Source organism: Zonotrichia albicollis, chromosome 2, assembly GCF_047830755.1.
Source record: "Zonotrichia albicollis isolate bZonAlb1 chromosome 2, bZonAlb1.hap1, whole genome shotgun sequence".
Classification (NCBI taxonomy): Eukaryota; Metazoa; Chordata; class Aves; order Passeriformes; family Passerellidae; genus Zonotrichia; species Zonotrichia albicollis.
In genome coordinates this window covers 96,824,039-96,843,733 of record NC_133820.1, presented here as the reverse complement: position 1 = coordinate 96,843,733, position 19,695 = coordinate 96,824,039, and the positions used below count along the sequence as shown (strand labels likewise).

The 19,695-nt window shown below is 39.5% G+C and overlaps 1 protein-coding gene across 3 annotated transcripts in view; it reads right to left on the bottom strand.

Annotated features, from left to right (window-relative positions):
* HERC2 (HECT and RLD domain containing E3 ubiquitin protein ligase 2) overlaps nucleotides 1–17,427 on the bottom strand; it is a 99,923-nt gene extending 82,496 nt beyond the window's left edge. For 2 of the 3 annotated variants that reach the window (XM_074535744.1, XM_074535746.1), the window contains exons 1-3: nucleotides 17,294–17,427; nucleotides 16,450–16,569; nucleotides 5,797–5,911 (exon numbers count right to left, since the gene is read on the bottom strand). In XM_074535744.1, the coding sequence (XP_074391845.1) occupies nucleotides 5,797–5,911; nucleotides 16,450–16,521 (187 nt within the window). In that variant the 5' untranslated portion in view covers nucleotides 16,522–16,569; nucleotides 17,294–17,427. The remainder of the gene's footprint in view (nucleotides 1–5,796; nucleotides 5,912–16,449; nucleotides 16,570–17,293) is intronic. The other variant, XM_074535745.1, reaches the window with a different exon arrangement.
* Nucleotides 17,428–19,695: the final 2,268 nt, after the last annotated feature.

The following is a 19,695-nucleotide window of genomic DNA, read 5'->3' as shown; positions in this document are numbered from 1 at the left end:
AGAATATTTCCACAGTAACACCATAAATCTCACTGTTTCTCCACTCACCCACACGTCTAGGGACACACTTTGCAGGGTCTGGAATTTTAGTCAGTGGGTAGAAGGATGCTGTGCCAAGACACAATTTACAGGCAGATGTAGGAGAACTTGTGATGCTTTTCAACAGATCCTTGGCAAAGGATGACAACCAAGGGCAACAAAGTTAGTCACTTAATCAAACTCCTCACTGCAAATAGAGAAGATCCCAATCCAGGTGGGAACTCAAGCTTTGTATGCAATAAAAACAACCCTGGCACATAAATCCACAGGAGGATGTCTTTCTCAATTGTCTGTATGAACCAGGAAGAGGAGCAATGAGAGAAAAAGCGGGAAGGAAATGAGCCAAAAATCACATTAAAAGACCATGTCCAATTGTTCCACAAAGACAGTTCACTAAACTTGTAAAAAAACTACTTGCCACATAACAGACATAGCTGGTATCAGTCTAGACTGAAAGCAGCAACACAGACATCATAATTATGGAAGTTCTGTTATGCATCATTAAAGATTTTTAAACAGGAAGACCCAATGATTTTTCAGAAAGAGGGGCAGGGAGGAGAAATATCTTGAGCAAAACCAGAACAGGCCAAAGTAACAAGACAATTTTGCAACCAATGCGTTCAAAAATACAGTGCAGTGTGTCAGTATGATTTAACTTAATTTTGTGAACATTGTGGTGGGGGAAGCAACATAACATCTCTCCAAAAGACTTTCCCTTTTATTATGTTTTAGTATACAGCCTTATACCTCTAAAGTGAGGCAGGCAGGCACAGCCAGCAGCCAGAACTGAGCAACTGAAGTAACCCTTTTCAGCTAGAAATGAGCTCCCAAACCAAAGCACAGCAGCTCACCATGTGTGCACTATCTTGCACAGCCATGGCCTAATCTGGTATAAACAGAGCATAAAAAGGAAGCACTAAAAATGGAACTTACATTTCATAATCAATGAGGGAAAAAACCTGACACTGCATAGTGGCCTCCACCACCTGTTCCTAGTATGGTCTTGTGCTGCTCTGAAATGCCAATGAACTCATGCAGTTGGGAACCCCTCTGTGGCAAGAGAAAGCCTGCAACAGTTCCCCTACAGATGTTGACAGGGCAAAAAGTCACACAGAGCTGTGTTTTACAACCACCCTAAACCAGTATTTGGTAGTCCCAGATCCAGGAAATGTTTCAGCTGCAATATATTTTCTGTCAAAAATCCTTGATGTTTTACACACACACCCATATATATATACACACCTACATACACAAAATTGATACTTGTTATTTGTGAGGGAAAGATCTGCTTTACCATTTGCAAACCATATTTATACAGCCCTCTAGGTCAGATGATAAGATCTGATCTCCTAATCCTAATCAGAAATAAAATTCTTTTCTTCCCTGTATACTATTTTTTAATGCATTAAATTATTGTTTGAATTGACAATAGAGCATTCTGCACTTCTGAAGTCAAGCTGTCCAACAGAGTGACTACAGACTTCCCTATCCTGCAGAATATGAAAATCCACAGCTGAGCACTGAATTCTTGAGTCACTGTGTACAGCCCACAGCTGGGTCAGGGGAAGCAGAAGAGGAAAGTGCCACTTCTCACTTTTAACAAAAAAGGCTCAACACAGGAGCCAGCCGACATCCCTACACACTGCTCCAGTTTGATTTATAACGTGGTTTGCACAGCAGCCACCATAACCAATTCCCACATGCTGTTATTCTTGTCATAAATATTTTGTTCCTGCCAGCCTCTCTGGAATTGCTTGTGGCATTTGGACTTCATTTAACCTGCTTGCAGGTGCAACACTGCATGAGGTTTGTGTATTTAGAGGCACCAGGCAGAGAAAGTCCAACTTTCAGTCAAGGGGGAACAGAAGAAGAAGCCCACAGTGTTTACCAAAGGCAGGACAGAGGTATGAAGCTGACAATTTTGTATTTTTGTCCTGGAACTTAAAACAGCTAACTGAAACAGAATTTTCCACCTATGAAGTCTGAGAGATCAAAAACAAATAAATAGCAACCCACAAAAGGGACTTTTGTGTCTTAAAGAGACTGATATGTCTTAAAATTTTACAGTAACGGTTCTCTAACTTGAAAATTTAGTAAGAATAATATTAAATAATACTTTTTATTATTTTCAGAACACAGATTCCAGTATACAAGGTATTAATCTAATCCAAATTTCCTGAGGGCAGCCTGATTGTCTTTGAAATACACACCATGCTAAAAGTGCACCTGTATTTGGACATCACTACTGTCACAGCTGTGTCCTCAGATGGTACTTGGAAACACACAAACACATTCTGCTGAACACATTTATCACACATGTTTTTCTTAAAGTGCCACGAATTCAAAACAAAGACCTTATTCCTAACCAAACATTCTTGCTAACAGGAGAAAAAAGAAATGCACTACTTTTATATTCTTCCTAGAGTAAAAAGGAATGATTTTTGCCATCAATAGCATGTTCTTCCAGTCTGCTGCCACTGCTAATATCCACTGACAGAATGAAGAGCCTCTTCTGAACAGTCCAGTCAGCATCAACAGAGAGCTATAGCACTAGTGAAGAAATATCTTTTTATACATAAATATATATGTGTGTGTGTGTGTGCGTGTGTGTTTATGGGCTTAAATCAAAACTTCTTAAAAAAGACTGAATAGAAGGGACTACATACAGCAATCTCTCTTGTTCATCTCCAGATTAGTCAATCTAGCAACAAACTCTGAATATTGACATTAATCTATATTGCTTTTCATATGAAACCACTGGGTTTTATATAAATCTCATTACTTGTGTGTACTTTTCCCTCTCGTCTTGAATTATATTTGCAGATCATTTCTGCAAAAAAAGTAAGTACCAACTAAACAGATGTAAATACTTTAGATTTTTAATTTCATTAAACTCAACTTAAGATGCAAGTTCAGAGGTGCAAACTGACCATCAATTTTTCTGCTTCCATGATCAAACATACAACCTGATTGACAGTGACCTAAAATTGCCCTTTTTTTCCCCCTCAAGCCTGGTAAGCAAGATAGCTGTATTTTAGAATCCTGTAGGCCAACACAACAGCATTTATGAAGACTAACTTCACTGAAACACAGTTCATACATTAATCCTAAGAGCTAAAAGCCTAAAAAAAGCTGTTATTTAAATCTCCAAACTACTGCAATGTTTCAAGAGATATGTAGAAGGACATACACCCTCCAGCTATGGAAAGGAACAGGTGTGATCTGTGCTGTGTAATACCTACACTTAACTCCCCCAGAAGCAAAGACAAGTGGAAGGTGGCATTCTAGTTTTTACCTTTGTTACTCACCATACCATTTTAGTGTTTATTTTAGTTGGCACTATCTTAATTGGCACTAAAATAAACTAAATTAATTTTTCCCACAACAGTAACAGGTAAGTGATCTCCCTGGCTTTATCTCAACTCCCAAGCTTTTCTATTTATATTTTTATATTTATTTTAATTTTTTATTTCCACCTCTCGCGGAGGAGGGGCAGCAGGCAAGGAGCTAGAAGGGTGAGCACCTGGCTAAGGTCAGCCTACCACAATACAGTACTGGAAACAAGAAGTGGCAGTCTGCCTTCACCACTATGTACATGAAAAAGCTTTCAAAAGCCTCATCACAGCTTGGACATTTTAGCATAACATAAAAGCCTTATTTATACAGTGAAGTGTCAGAAACTCTGTATTTCTAAATAACAGTGTTCTACAATTTTTCTCTCAATCAACACTTTTTGAACTTTCTGAAAGTGTACACACAGCTGTCATTAAAAAATAAATTCTCAACATTGTTCAGAACAAGTGTCCTAAGGGTGGACAAACATGAAGTCACAGATGATTGACTTAGCACTTCTGGATTTTTATTTTATACTGCTGTCTATATTTTGTATCAGAAGTGACAGACTGCATTTTCCTAGCTGGTATTTCAAGGATTACCCTGAAAATAGAAAAACATTATACTATGACATCTTTCTATAAGCTTTCTCAGAATTACTAAAAGCATTACAGAACCATAATTAACTAAAAATCTCAATTCTCTGCAGCTACTTAGCTATAAAGACATTGGAAGAACAGTTTTCTGTCAAGGACTAGCACAGGTACAACTCTAAAAAGCAATGTGTAAGTATCCAGCACAAAAAGATAATTTTGCAAAGCAAGGAAAAAAAATCTACATTATATAATTTATATCGTTAGTAAAATACAGATTATGTATATTTTTATTTATGTATTAAAACATATATATATATAAAAATAAAAATAATACCCTTCAGTACTACAGATGTTTGTTATCCTTCTACATGAAAGCACAGTGTGTTGAATTGTTTTCCCACAACCACCACAACACTTCTATCATGAGCTGTCAGTAAACAGGAAAGCATTTCCTACAATTCCTTTAGGAGGTAATACTTCCCTTTATTGCAAAAAGTTTACAATGCCTTTTGTTACTACACATGGCAGGAGCCAACCCAAAGAACAAACCATTACTCTACCTCCACTCATTTCATGAGCAGCTTTGTAGTAGCCTTCCTGATAAGATCAGCTGTATTTTCACTCAGTGGCAACAACAATACTCCAAAGGGCCAGCAGCATAGGGAAGACAAAAGTTTTCTAACTCTGAAACAGTTAGGAGCATAACCTGATTTTTACTACAGCATGCAGCCACTAATAACCTACAAAGCTCATACTCTTGATAAGTAAATGTATAATTCATTCTTCTTTCATAAATTATTTACTGTATCTTACTTCCTGTAAAAATTACCTCCTCCAGTTAAAAACACATCCATTCCTCCTTTTTTAAAGGAGGAATACTATAGGTATGAAAAAATTGTCTACATGAGTAATTGAGCATTATTGGTTTGAAATATCATGTCTATCCCACAGTACAATTCAGGAAGTAACAGATGCCAAAAAATAGTTCACCGTTACCAAAGGCAGTATTTCTACACATCTCCTCATTTATCTGGGAATTTTACAAATTACTGACAAAACTTATCTGACCACTTAGTGAGTCCATTTCAGCCAGATCAGGAAACAAATATTTTAGTTTTTGACCAGTTTAATTTTCTGTTCAGTACGGAGTTAAAAGAGCACCACTTTTGTGGTGAAAATGAAAAAAAGGCAAGAGTAGAATCATCCCATTCCAGCATTCCCCCTCACAAAACAAAATCCACCCCCACCAAAGTAATCTCTCTAAGCAGATGTATTACTCTGCCATTTGCAATATTTGCAGTGTTATAACTGCTCTCAAGTACACTGGAAAACTTAAAAAAAGGGCAAAAAAATCCCAAAAACCCCACACACACTACATTCTCAAGCAGATCGTGGACAGTTCTTAAGCTGACCTTTCAGTTACTTGCCGAAGACTGTAAACAAAATTAGAAATAGCAGTATCAGCTTTATCCCATTCCTCAGTCCACTTCCTTTAAACAAAGGCTACAGCTGTAAACACACCAAGCATACCAAACAAAAAGACACTGCCAAGCCTCTCTCATAGTAACATGCCTAGTTATGAAGTTAAATTTCACAATGCTGGAACATATTTAAGCCTTCATTTGGAGGCCTGGACATCACCTTTTCATACACTTTTTAGAAATCACTTTCAATTGTATTTAATTCAAAACATTAACACCTGCAAATCATACAGACAGGTGATGATAAACAGAAGTTTTGTGACAGTATGAAAGCTGAAGTAAGTCCATTTCCAGCACCACAATGAAAGAAAAAAAGGAACAAATTCAAAGAAGTTTAAAATTCATACCTTTTCTTGGAGGTAGCTCACCACTCTGTATTAATTCTGTTCCAGGATATACAATCTCTCCATCTTTTACCATTTCATTCCACAAGCCACACAATCCATCTCGTGTAAAAGCAAGCTGTTAAAAACAATACATTACATAAAGTTACACACACTTTTCTCTCAAGGCGACTCAAGCTAACACTTAAAACACATCTGATTTTATACATCATACCAGAAGAAAGAAAACACATGTACCATCTCATTGGAAATGAGATTTTGTGTGTGTGTGTGTGTATGACAAGGATTTAAAAAATCTTCAGAATCTCTCATTGTCTGTCTAGCTATGCCATTTTCAGGTTAAAAGTGCAAAATGGTAAATTTTAGTTAGGTTCAAGTCCAGAAAAATGAACTTTTTTTTGGTGACAAGTTTTCATTAAAGGCATGGACTTGGTCACCCCAGAACTATCCACCCATTGGAGATGACACCAGCTGGGGGGCAGGGAGAGGGTGTGGGGAGTCCTTCTTCTCTTCAAGAAAAGCTATTCAAATAAAGTCAAGCTGCATAAAACCCAGAAAAAACATAAACATAAACACCTCAGAACTATCCACCCATTGGAGATGACACCAGCTGGGGGACAGGGAGAGGGTGTGGGGAGTCCTTCTTCTCTTCAAGAAAAGCTATTCAAATAAAGTCAAGCTGCATAAAACACAGAAGCTCACAGTCCCCTCGCCAACCAGCAGCTGAAGAGCTGGGCATCTTAACCAGAATGATGACATCAAGGCACAGATTTGTAAATGAATTCAGCCAGTTCAATCTGGTCCTGCTGTGCAAAGCATCTCTCACCACCCTCCCTCCTCCTTCCAACTGCTCCAAAGCCTCCTCTCCCACGAAGAGCCAGATTATGGAATGGATCAGCCTAAAATCAGCAACACCCAGAGCAAGAGCAAAGGGCTGCCTGAGCCCAGGTCAGCTCCCAATACACTCTGTGCTCAAGAGCACAAATACTGGCAACAGAACATAGACTCTGCTAGCTGGAACCACTCACAAAAGCACTGGCTGTAACACAAGTCTCCTAATGATTTAGGAATTTGGATCTCCCTTGGAGAATCCTAATGAGCAGGACAACTTCTCTTCCATGGATGTTGTTGTTTGCTTTATGAAACACTGCAGAACAGGTATCTACATCCCAAGGGAATGCCATAATAACCAGCCTGTAGCTGTTATTCACAACTGTATAGCATAAGGGAGGAGGGCAGGACACAAAACTGAAAAACAGAATATTTTCTGCATACCACAGCGGTGCAGTGGATCACATTAAAAAAAAAAAAAAAAAAACAAAAAAACACAAACAACACCATAAAATAAATTTAAAAAAAATACACTATCTGCTGAAGGCTCATTCAGAAGCATCTTTGTGTTACGTAACTAACATTCAAATCCAAAGTGTTTTAACTGAGACGTAATACAAAGATGTGGCTTACAACAACTGCCATAAAATATTTACCACTACACAAAAGTCCACTTGTCTCTAGAAAATAGCTCAAAATAAAATCATTACATTGTAATGATTAAGGATTACAGGTTTTAAGAGACTCATCCACTAGGAGGGCAGAGATTTGCTGATCCAGCTCATCCCAGTTAACAGGAATTAAAACACAAGTTGCATGCTCTCACACCACTGTAACACATTAAATGCCCATAGTAATTCCTTGACTTCATATTGCATACTTCAGAAATACATGTTGGAGTGTATCAATGATTTCCATAATTCCTCTTTCAGCATAAAATATGAGTTGACACATTGTACTTGTCTGTCACCTACTACTGCCTGATTAAGGGCAGAATCATGCAGTGTGAGCTAGACATTATTCACCTTATCTGTGACTTATCAATTGTACAGCACCAAACTCTGTACAGAATTGTACAGAATCAAACTCTGACCAAGCCTTACTGAAAGGTACAGTCCCTGTTCCTCAGTGTTACACAGGACAAGGAGATTTTGCAAAGATCTGCATTGTGCTTTGCTAAGAACTTTACATTTGGCTTCATTTTTAAAAATTGGAATAACCTGAAGCTGCATTTCAACAATGAAAACAATCATTCACCATTAACTGATTTCCTTGATTGTTCCCAGTTTATGAATATTTCAACAATAAATTGTTGAAATATTTGGTTTCCACTTTCTCCTTCTTTAGATGTGATCATATATTTTAGTGGGACACCTAAGGAATTTCTCTTCATAGTTTTTTTTCCCGTGTAAAAAAAGTAAAACAGTTCTTTCACTGATTTTGGTTCATATTGCGGTGATACATTATTTTTTTATCTTTCACCTGTTAAATGTTAACCTATGGTAAAATACAAGCTTGAAAAATAGTAAGTGAGGCAACCCTCCAGATGGGCTGCATAATAAATTATAGATTTCAAAAATTAAAGATCTTTTTCTAATAAACTGTCTTTTTCACACATTTTACATTCTCAGATCACCTTGGTATGGAAAATCATTCTCACAGCTCATAGCATCTAAATGTCTCCAGGATTTGAATGCTAGATTTTTCATAATGTAGCACTGTTCTATTTCAGAAAACTATTAATTTGAAAGCATTCATATAAAGCAGAATCTGGAACTGTTTTCTCCACTTCATCCTCTAATTCTTTTACACAGCACAAAGTTCACTCAACTCTTTCATGCAACTAAAAACTGCAAAAGTAAGCAAAATTTCTTTGGCCTTGGGTTTGGTTCAAAGTCTTATCAAAGTAATTTTTTCTTGGTATGTTGCAAAAAGATAGAGGAAGCACCAAGACTACGGGTCACAGAGTTCCACCTCGCTCTCCAAATACCACAAGCAGCCTTCAGATAAACAATTTTGCCTACTGCTCAGGTTGTAGTTAACATTTTGTCAGTAGTATCTGGGTCAGGGGAAGGGAAAAATGAGACAAGTTTGAAAGTAAAGAAACACTAGACTGACTTTACAGCAATAATCAAAGCAACCAACTGAATAGATAATTAAGAAATTGTATTTACAACCAATTCATCTGTCATAACATGGCAACTTAATTTCAGCTGTAACAAAATGACTACTAATCTACTCAACATTCAGTAGCTATCTAGTATTTGCTATATATGTTAGCCAAAAGTGAAAGAAAAGCCTGAGTTTTTAAGTGATAAATTATTTAAGCAAGTTTATTTTCATGATCTCAAAATTACATAATCATGATAGAAAATTTACAGCTCCCTTAAGGGAAATATTTCTTTTAGCCAAGAGAAATGGGGCAGAGTGGCTGATACAAAAGAGGGTGGTGCTGACATCCAGAGTGCCCTTGTCAAGCTGGAGAAATGGATTGACCTCATGAACCTAAAGCTCATGAACTTAAAGCTCATGAACCTAAAGCTCATGAAGAAGTGCAAAGTCCCACAGCTGGGGAGGAACAGCCTCAGGCATCAGTACAGGTCCAGTGTAGGCTCAGTGTGAGAGACATGGACAAAAAGGAGAAAGCCCAGCAAAGAGCCACGAAAATTATTAAGGGACTGGAACTCCCTTTTTATGAGGAAAGGCAGAGAGAAAGGGTTTGGGAGGAAAGCTCATCTATATGTATATGTATATGTATATGTATAAAATCTGAAGGGAAGGTGTAGAAAAGATGGATCCAGGTTTTGCTCAGTGGTACCAAGGGACAGGACCAAAAGGAATGGGTGTAAACAGAAATGCAGGAGCTTCCCTCTGACCACCAGGAAACACGTTTTTCTTGTGACAGAGAGACCAAGCACTGGCACAAGGTGCCCAGGGAGACTGTAGATTCCCAAGTTTTGAAGATATTCAGAAGACATTCAAACACAGACATGGGCACTGTACTCTAGGTGGCCCTTCTTGAACAGGGGAATTGGACCAGATGACTTCCAAAGGTCCCTTCCAATCTCAAACATCTGTGACCCTGTGAAACTTGCAGCTGAAGATAACACTCTTCTGTGTAGTGGAAAAGTGTCTGCTTTAACTTCCCAATCCTGCATTTTTTTCTTCCTATAGTATTTTATGACTTTCTTCCTTTGCTCCCACCAATACCTCTCACATTCAGTCATTCATAACAAGTCTACCACACATCTCACTGTTCAAACTAGAGAACTAAACTTTGTTCAGAACAAAAAAAAAAAAAAAAAAAAAAGAAGAAAGGTACTTCCCTCCACTAAATTATTTGAAGAACCTTCACAAGGCAATTGGTGCTACAGTGCAAGACAAGAAAAACACACTTGGTGTCTTCATTGTTCCTGACATACTGGAGATCCAAACACAAGAGCAGCCACTTGTGTTTTCTAAAGTCTCTCTCACTAGATTGCTTGATTCATATGAATATCTTTCCCTCTAATAATTTAGCAATTTCATTTGTAAATGCTTAAAGGGGCTAATTTGAACTCAGTAAGTTAATAAATTAAGAATAATGAAGTTTTCACTGACCTTCTGCAACTGACAACAGTACCAGAGACGTGCCCTCTGTACATCTCCCCCAAGGCCCTGCTCGCCCATCACTTACACACTTCCTTCCAAAGACCAGGACAACAGCAGCTCCATACTCCATGACTACTATCCACTGCCTTGCAACTTTGGCCCATGTTCTTAGTCCTCCTACTCATTCCCCGAGCTAAAAATCTCCCTTGTCCTTTCCCATGACATCTACTGACCTCTTCTCAATCCCCATCTCCTACGCATCTCACCTTCGGAAACCCCAAGCCTCTTCCATCATTTGTCACACTTTCTCATCCCCAGACCATGTCTTGATCACTTGAAAGCCATATATCTCAACAAATCCACACTTCCCACACAGACCTAAGGCTCAGCCCTGCTCACTTATCCCAAACTAAAAACACAAGGGCCTAAGGAGACTTTAAAGTGCACTTCTACTGTAAACTGGGCTGCCTCCACTCTAATCTTTAGCTAATCTTATCTCTGCAGTAGAACTGTAATTTATTCTGTCTGGTACAACATCTGATTAAGTCCAAGGGGTATCTAGTTTGGTTGCTGACATATGCTGCTGCCAACCTCCAACAGGGCTGACAGTGAAATTCCCATCCATCCCTATCACCTTTAGACAATAAGACCCTGGCATTAACATTTCCTTCCATTTCAAGAAAATTAAGTCTTGCAACCATAACTGGGCAAGTTCCTGAGAATTCTCAAAGCACTGCTAAAATTCTGCTTTCAGTAAGTTATTTTAAGAATAATCAGCAGCTCTGATTTTGCTTTGAAGTCAACTATTTTAATTAGACAAACTCTATGTAGTACATTAGGTTATGTTATCAAGGTGGTTTCATAAACTCCCCTGCAAAAAGCATAGAAGCCTTCATAAAAGTTAACTTGAACTCAAGAAAAATGAAGCCAGGAAAATAAAATTACACAAAAGGACAAGGATTGACTTAGGTAGGATTCCTGGTTATATAATTGCACTGGAAATTTAAGAAACTGACTTCATAACCACAGAACATCAATATGGATTTAAAATATAAGCTACTTAAATAATCTTCACCTCAGAATTGCCAAGGGTAGTGGAGAATCTTTTCTGCTATTCACTTATTTTTGCATTAGCCACTGGCTGTATTTCAAAGACTACATGAAAAACTTTTCTCACTAGAAAAATACTTCAGCGAAAAAAACTTTCAGCCCCAGTAGTAGTGAAGAAAATCACAGAAGAATAAGTCCTTTACTAAGGCTCTCTTTTGTTTTTGCTTTTTTGAATCCATTCAATTTGTGTTTCCTTTCTCATTGTTGTCTTGGTATTTTGTCCTAGCTTCCTTCCTCCCCTGCAGAAGGAGGCATGCCCTGAGAGCAGAGCTGCTTCTCACACCTATGCAGAGCACAGTGCAACATCACTGCCCCTAACACAGCGCTGAGAGCTCAGAGAGCAAAATCGGAAAGTTCAGCGGCCCCACTTTACTTCAACAGATTTGGGCTTAAACTAAAAACATCCCCGTAATAATAAGGTGCTGGTCTTCCACTTGCTGGAAAATTAACAGTTAATAGTCACACACACAAAAAATTAAGCAATTCCCTATCTTTAAGCATCTGAAGAATAGCTCTGTCTGAACTCAAATATTTGAACCTATGTGTTAAATCTAATTTCTCGAACCTATCACACCACATATAGCATTTTCCCCTCCATCTGGAAATCACTTATTTAGGAGAGACAGCACTACTTCACTTTTAAAATAACTTCTAAAAATTGGTATCACAAAATTCATTTCCTTAAATTCCAAAGGAGTCCTCATTTGCAGTTTACTGTAAGAGCTTCCAAATAAGCCCTTCATTTTTTTGATCAGAAAACCAAAGCAAAGAAGATTAACAGGAAACAACAAAATAGAGAGGGCAACTTTCACCAACTTCTTGCTTTTAATAGCCAAGACATCATTTCTTTACATAATCTTCTCACAAGTAAAGACACTGATCTGAATGTTGGAAGGTAGGATTTTCAAGAAAATAAAAATGATGAATGTAACTTCAAAGGAAAGATAAAAAAGGTTTCAAACTAATGCAACTCTTAAAGGTGGCTATTTAATTTCAGGAAAAATATTTTCATCTCTGTGACTAAAAGATAATGACAGAAATAGTCTGCCAAGCATGAACTCAATCAAAACTGATGGAAATACTTCCTTTTCCTATTGCAGATAGCTCCTATACCTTGACTGTTGCCTAAAGTTTTTCTCCATACTACAGGAAAATTAAAGTTTTTCTCTCTAACTCCTGTTATTAAGGACAACAGTTCTCCACAGGATCAAAAATAAGCAGCCCAATTAAACTCCATTTGAACACACACATGCATGCCATTAGCTCACAGCAATTCTAGTTTTTAGTTATTCATCCATCACTAATTAAAGGTCTCTGCATAAGATTCTAATTTAGTTGTACAGTACATCTATTTAATCAGAATTATTTTAAGCACAGTTTGATTCCATAAACTGGTACCTACCTAGGTTTAAGTAAACAATTTTAATCTTCCCTTTTTATAATGAAGCATGTCTCCCTTAGGAACAGTCATTGAAACACAATCTCCCATGACACACAAAGTTTGCTATAAATGCAATAGTTTCTACTAGTAATAGTCATCAATAGGTAGGCCTTTTCATTGCATTGATTTAAATCTAAATAAATAACTTATAAATTCAAGCAACTGTATTAAGAATGATACATGAAAAAGTGGCTTGCACTAAAATCCACCTATTTCATAACTTCACAGGACTATTTTATTAATGGTGATGTTATACACATCCTGTTGATACATGTCATAGGAGAACATACTACATATTGTGTACTGATGTTCTCATATTCAGCTGTACTACCCTGATATTTCAGCTGCTGTAACAGTCTGTTTTTACAGATAAAACAGAATATCCTATTCTGCTCCACCAGGAAATTTAGAGTTTTTAAGTAAAAGAAATGTTTCCGAGCACTTCAAAATTACACAAGTAGCCATAAATCATACAAATAATTACAAAGTTTTAAAAAAGACATGGAGCAGCTACAGGTTGCATTTCGATCTTTGTGGAGCACTTTGGCTTCCTAAAATAGCCTTGTTCAGCTTCAGAAAAATTAATGTAAGCAAAAAACCTTGTGAAGATTCAGTTCCATTAACATTTCACACCATGTCAGGTAATTGTGCAGGCCAAAAGGTCACTGCTACTACAGAAGGACTTGTGCCTCTGATATTCACTTAAGAGCAGTAAGAACATGCTACATCCCACTGCCCTTATCCCACAGCAGTAACATCCCAAAACTGAGGAAGAACATTTCAATTTGGCCCGCACACCAGCTGCAACAGTGACGCACACAGGTGATTAAACACAAGCCATGCTACAATCCACATGTCATTCTTTTCTCATTGTATTAATACCACACATAATACTTATTAATGCAAATAGTACTAGAATATTGAGTACTGCACTATTCATGCAACATCTTCTTGAGCTAACACAAAAAAGAATACAATAATTTTCAGAGAGATTTCACTGGCCTAATCATCAATAACTGCCAGTTATCAAGTCTATAAAACAAACTCCCTGGCAACAGCCACAAAGTAAAAAAAGTAAAAAAAAAAAAAAAAAAAAAAAAGGTACTTTGGAGCTGCTAGGCCACCAAATGACCAAATGAAACTGTTTTACTTCAATCTTAGCTATACACCCCAAATTTTGTAGTGGCAGAATTTACTTTAGAAACTAATCAGTCTCTGTATGCCTCCTAAGATAATTCCCCAGAATAATTCTGTCTCTACAAGGACTGTCACCTACTCATTCTTGGACTGCTGTACACAGAGAAGTTAAAAATGTAGCTACAAAGTGAAGAGTTCCAGGGTCCAATTCCAAACAATTTGTAGTCATTTTAATCCTTTCACATAAATTTAGTGTGTCTTCTTCAAACCTCTCATAGCACTGTGTTCACCTTTACAATTCCTGCTGACAGTCCCTTGAGCACCAATGGGGCTCTTCTACAGCTGAGATAGTAAAAACAAGCACATTAAGAAATCTACATATTCAGTACACATAGAACTTAAAGGATTAAGACACAGGATTTATACCTATTAAAAAATAACCACATGCTGCTAGGTCATGCTAGCCAACCAGTAGCTAAAACAATCATTCATGCAGTAGAAAAATTCTCCAGAACCCAAAACCCCTTTCCTTTAGAGAAGGCATCTGCCATTTAATACATTAAAAGATACTACTCAAGATTCACAGGCTCAATTTTTCAAAATACTGGACACACGCATCCAATTAAGAGTTCTGTGATGAGGACCTGTGTAATACCAAGAACAGGTAACCTAATAAGAAAATTATATTATACCCAAGAGGCCTGGCTTGTCTTCAGATTCCAGAGAAGTGATGTTTGCATCCAGCACATGACAAATCATTACTGTTCTCTTATTTCATTATTCTCATTATTCTGACTACAGCTTGATTGGGGGGAAAAAAAAAGGTACTCTGGCAATTAAGAGTTTAAATTGTTATTACATATACAGAACTCGTGTAAGTAAGAGCATTTTTTCATAGAAATACGCTGCAAAGGAAGATTTTTATTATTAAAAGGAAGTCTTGTAACATATCAACTAAGCTACAGTCTCATAAATCACAAATAATATCACTGCATTTATACACACAGCTGGAAATAACCCATAAAACTCTGGATGACAACTGAAACCTCCTATAAAAGTTTAAATAAATAGAAAAAAAAAGGGATGTAGAAAAAAAGGCACTACAAAAAAGGAAAATCTGATCAATCACATGAACAGTCACATTTTTTACCCCATGTAATAGAGAAGAAAAACAAGGCAATGCATAGTCAGCAGGTGTTACAAACAAAGGTTGCCACTTTTTCAGATAAATTTCCCTGTATTCAACAATCATTATATACAATATACTTGTAATCTAAAAGCCACTCTTCTGAAAACAAAAAATATCTCTATTTCTTAATATGCTTACCTCCAAAATGTTGTATAGCATCTTTATTTACTACTTTAGAGAAAACATCTGACTTTGACTGAAACTTTTACTTTGGTAGGAACCAAAGATGAAAATAAAATTAATCTAACCAAATCAAGAGCAAGCCCTGTCATTTCACAGCATTTACATTCAGGACCTACTAAATAATGGAACCTCTTAGGCTATATCTGTCACTTCTGATTCCAATTTATCTTGTTTGATGTAAAATACTGGAGAAAGGCTGCTTTCAAATCACAACTGCATGGGGAAAAACCCTTGTCTAACCATAAGAACAACTCAAGCATGTAGACTATCAGCAGCTAATCTGGAATAAAGTCACAAAAATGGGATTTTTAAGAGTTTTTCAGGAGCACTATCATTAACAGTAACAAAAGAATAACACTGGCTGGCCCATCCCAAAAAGAATTTCACAGTTTTGAGTTGAAACGTGGAAAGGTTATTCAGAGTAAGAGATCCATATGCAATATCTGGGTAAAGGAAGTTGAAGAGACAAGGACTTAATCTAGTTACTCATTTCATCTACAACAAACATAACTGGCCCAAATTACTCTATTTCTCTATATTTTCCACTTATTCACAAAATCTGAATTGAGAAAACATATTAATATCCGCCTCCTCCCCATATCACACAACTTTGCTAAATGAAGAAATCTTCTAAGACAAAAGAAAACTTCCACCAAATACTGCTATAGTTCAATGAAGACCATTTCCATTTACACCTTGTACCTTTGACAAAAAATTCAAAAAGACATAATTTAAAGGAACCCTCTATTCATAATGCAAACAACTACAGCAAAATCTAATTGGAATTCTTCAAAATATAAATTACATTTCCATCGCCTTTCACTTCAGTTCTCCTGTGCATTAAACTGCCAGCTCATATGCAGGCAAGATATTTAGCAACAGCCTAAATAAGAATTTATAGTTCTAGCAGAAATGCCACTCCACTAGGAGCTTTGACACTCAGCAAAGATAACACAGCTTGTTTCAAAGCAGAAGGGACTGGACTGAAAATGCAGATCTATTTGCAGATCAAAATAACCTGGTGTTTCTTCAAAGCCACTTATAAATCAGCATACTTGGGAAAGCCTATACACTATCTCAAGAGCTGCAATCTTCTACTTGTCAGCTTTTTGGACTAAAAGCATCCTTGAACAGCACCTGAAAGGTCACAATGCAATATGATCAAAGTCCTTACCTGCAAGTCTGTCTTCAACCATTTGGAGTCAAACCTTGCTTGAGCAGACAGACAAAAAGAATCAGAAGACATGTTTCCTTCTTCAGCCTTCTCTCCAGGCTGGCTGAGCAGCCCAACCTGCTACAGAATGAGCAGAGAGAAGGAAAAAATTAAAAAAAAAAAAAAGGACAATCTAGCACATGAAGTAAACCACACAAGGTTATTTCTGTTCAGACTAGGACGGCTTCCACTTGATCTTCAAAAATATATCACGAAGAAGGACCTCGCTCGTTCACATCCCCCGAATTTGCACGAGGAGAGGAACACGCATCAGGAATACTACCTGAACCCAGAAAAAAGCCTGCACATCCCCTCCCTATCACACCCGTGGGAAGGAAGCCTCCCTTCTGCTGCACTGAGCCACACCGAAGGCCTTAACGCTGCCCCTCAGCCCCGTAAGTGGTGCATGAAATAAATAATTGATCGCAGATTACGCAAGCCGCAGGCCAACATAAAGCGATTATCAGGGTCACCCGCACCCCCTCCTCCCCGAGGCGGGGGGCTCCCCCTCTCCCGAGCATCCCACCCCCGCGCCCCCGCCCCGCTGTCACCGCCCTGACGGCGCCCACCCGCCGGGCAGCCCGGGGCCGGCCCGGGGGCGCGGGGAGCGAGGGCAGCGCCAGAGCCGGAGCCGGAGCCCCGCCCGGGCAGGGGGCGCCGCGGGGGCCGGCCCGGCCCTGCCCCGCTTGCGCCTCCCGCGGCGCCCCCGGGATGCGGAGCGGAGGCAGCGCTGCGCCCGCCGCCCCACGGCGCTGCCGCCCCTGCCTCCCGCCGCCCCCGAGCCCGCCGGGGCTCCCACACTCACCGAGCAGCCGCAGCAGCGACAGCAGCGGCTCCGGCTCCCGCTGCACCGCCGCCCGCTCGGCCCCGGGTAATCCTCGCCCCTCCTTCCCTCGCCCGCCCACCCCCCACCCCTCCGCCGGCGGAGCCGCTGGCCGATCCCTCCCTCGCTCCGCCGCTACTGGAGACGGGCAAAGCTCGGCCCCCCGTACGCCAGCGGAGCTCCCTGCCAATGGGGAGAGCGGCGGGAGGCGGGACATCCTGTCCCGCAGCGGGGCGGGCAGCGCCGCGGGCAGGCGGGCGGAGCCGCGCCGGCAGTAACGGAGATCCGAGCATCCTTACCGCCGCGATGCAGAGATCAAAATTAAAAAAAAACGAAAAGGGTTGTTTAAGTCATTGAAGGGCCATCTGCAAACTGTACTGCTGATTTCTAAAATAAAGTAGCTTTTAAGTGTTTCAGACGAGAAGGGTTACTAAGGAGTAGCTCAGAGGTCAACAGAATCTCAGAGTGGGAAGGGTTGGAAGGGACCACCCTGGGGCATCTGGTGCAGCCTCCCTGCTCAGGCAGGGCCATCCTGGAGCACGGGCTCAGCTGTGTCTCTCTGGAGACATCCGGAGCCCACCTTGCTGCGTTCCCGTGCCACCTGCTCTAGGTGACCCTGCCTTGGCAGAGGGGTTGGACTGGATGACCTCCAAAGGCTTTGCCAACCCTAATAAAACTGTGACTCTGATTGTCCTCATGCTTACTGAATATCTCCAACTTACGGGACTCCACAACCCCTCTGCACAATCTGTTCCAGTGCAAGGTCAGTCACGTGCTAAAGAAACTCATATTCAGCTGGAGCTTCCTGTGCATCAGTTTCTGCCCATTGCTGGTCGTGCAAGTGAAGACCAATGCAAAGAAGACATCAGTAACTCTGCCTCCTCTGCATCTTCTGTAACCAGGGAAGGAACAGAGGCTGGGAACAGTAAAATGATGCCACTACACATGAAGGAATAAGGATGCTGGGGAATAAAGTGTGAACTTGGTAATGGCAGGCAATGACAGGAGTCTGGAGGCAAATATGACTGATTGCTCAAGGGAGAAACTGCTCTGAGGCAAATAATCATCCTTCAGCATAAGTTTGTTGGGGATGTATATTACTAGTTTGAAATTCAAATAAACCAAAAGTCAAGTTTCTCACGATACTTAGACTCCTGTTCCCTGGCAGCTAAGGAATTAGGAATGTAGAGCAAGACTTGGCAGATGGGACTATTATTGGCTTTGGCCAGCATGAAGCCACAGACTGAATGTCAATGAAATGCTAACAGAACTGAGACCATTTGCTGGCATTTAGGCAAAGGTACACAACATTTAGTTGTAGTTATTATGTAAGAAGCATTGTAATAAAACAGGGAATTTTATTCTCCGGGCTTCTTTTCAAAATAAAATATGAAACCATGACCTAACTGGTTAGTCTGTCATTTATCACAGACCTCTCTTGAATCAAGATGTAGTAGGCATTTGAAGTAAAACACTCTACAAAACTTCTGAAATGCCTCAAAATTTATATGAAAATATAGAAATACTCCATTTACTCCTCAATACAACATTTCCTCATGTTACTCATAGAAATTTTAAAATATAAGCTTTCAAAACCAAAAGTAGTTTCCTTTGAAAAACCTTCCCAAATGCCTACAATGTTAGTGCAGCAGGATGGGAAATACTTTACTCTTGTCTTACCTGGCAGACTGAAAATGTAAGAAAGTAGTCATATTGACATAATTCAGAAAGGGATAAAATCTGCTTTGAAACATAAGGATTAAGGGACAGACAAATAAAGTGGATGTCGTCGTGGGAGTTTAATACAGGTCACCCAGCCAGGATGGCAACACTGATGAATCAACCTCTAAATCAATCACCCTTGAAATTCACCATCCTTATGGTGGATTTCAACTTGCCGGAAGTTAACTGGGTTAACACAGCTGGTACAAGCAGGCCCAGAAGTTTCCTAAAACACACAGACAATAACTTCTTGATACAGGTATTAAGGCACCTGAGTAGGAAGGGTGCCCTCCTTGATTTTTCAGTTTGCTAACTGAGAGGGTGTCAGGATGAGGTGGTGAATTGTGGCTATATTTGCCACAACAATCCCAAAGCAACCCAGTTTAAATTCTCTGTTGGCAGGAGGAAAAGTGCCATCAAAACTTCACCTCTGGATATAAGGAGAGCAGACTTCAGGCTGCTCAGGGAACTAGTTAGCATGGTCCCCTGTGAAAATTGTTTTGAAGGCACCGGAGCCCATCAGTGTCATCCCGATTTTCCAGCAGGGCAAGAGGGATAGCCCTGGTAACTCCAGGCCCATCAGTTTCATTGCTGTGCCTGCTCATCATTCAGCTGGATAAACACATGCAATGGGAGAGCAACTGGCTCTTGGGTCAGACACA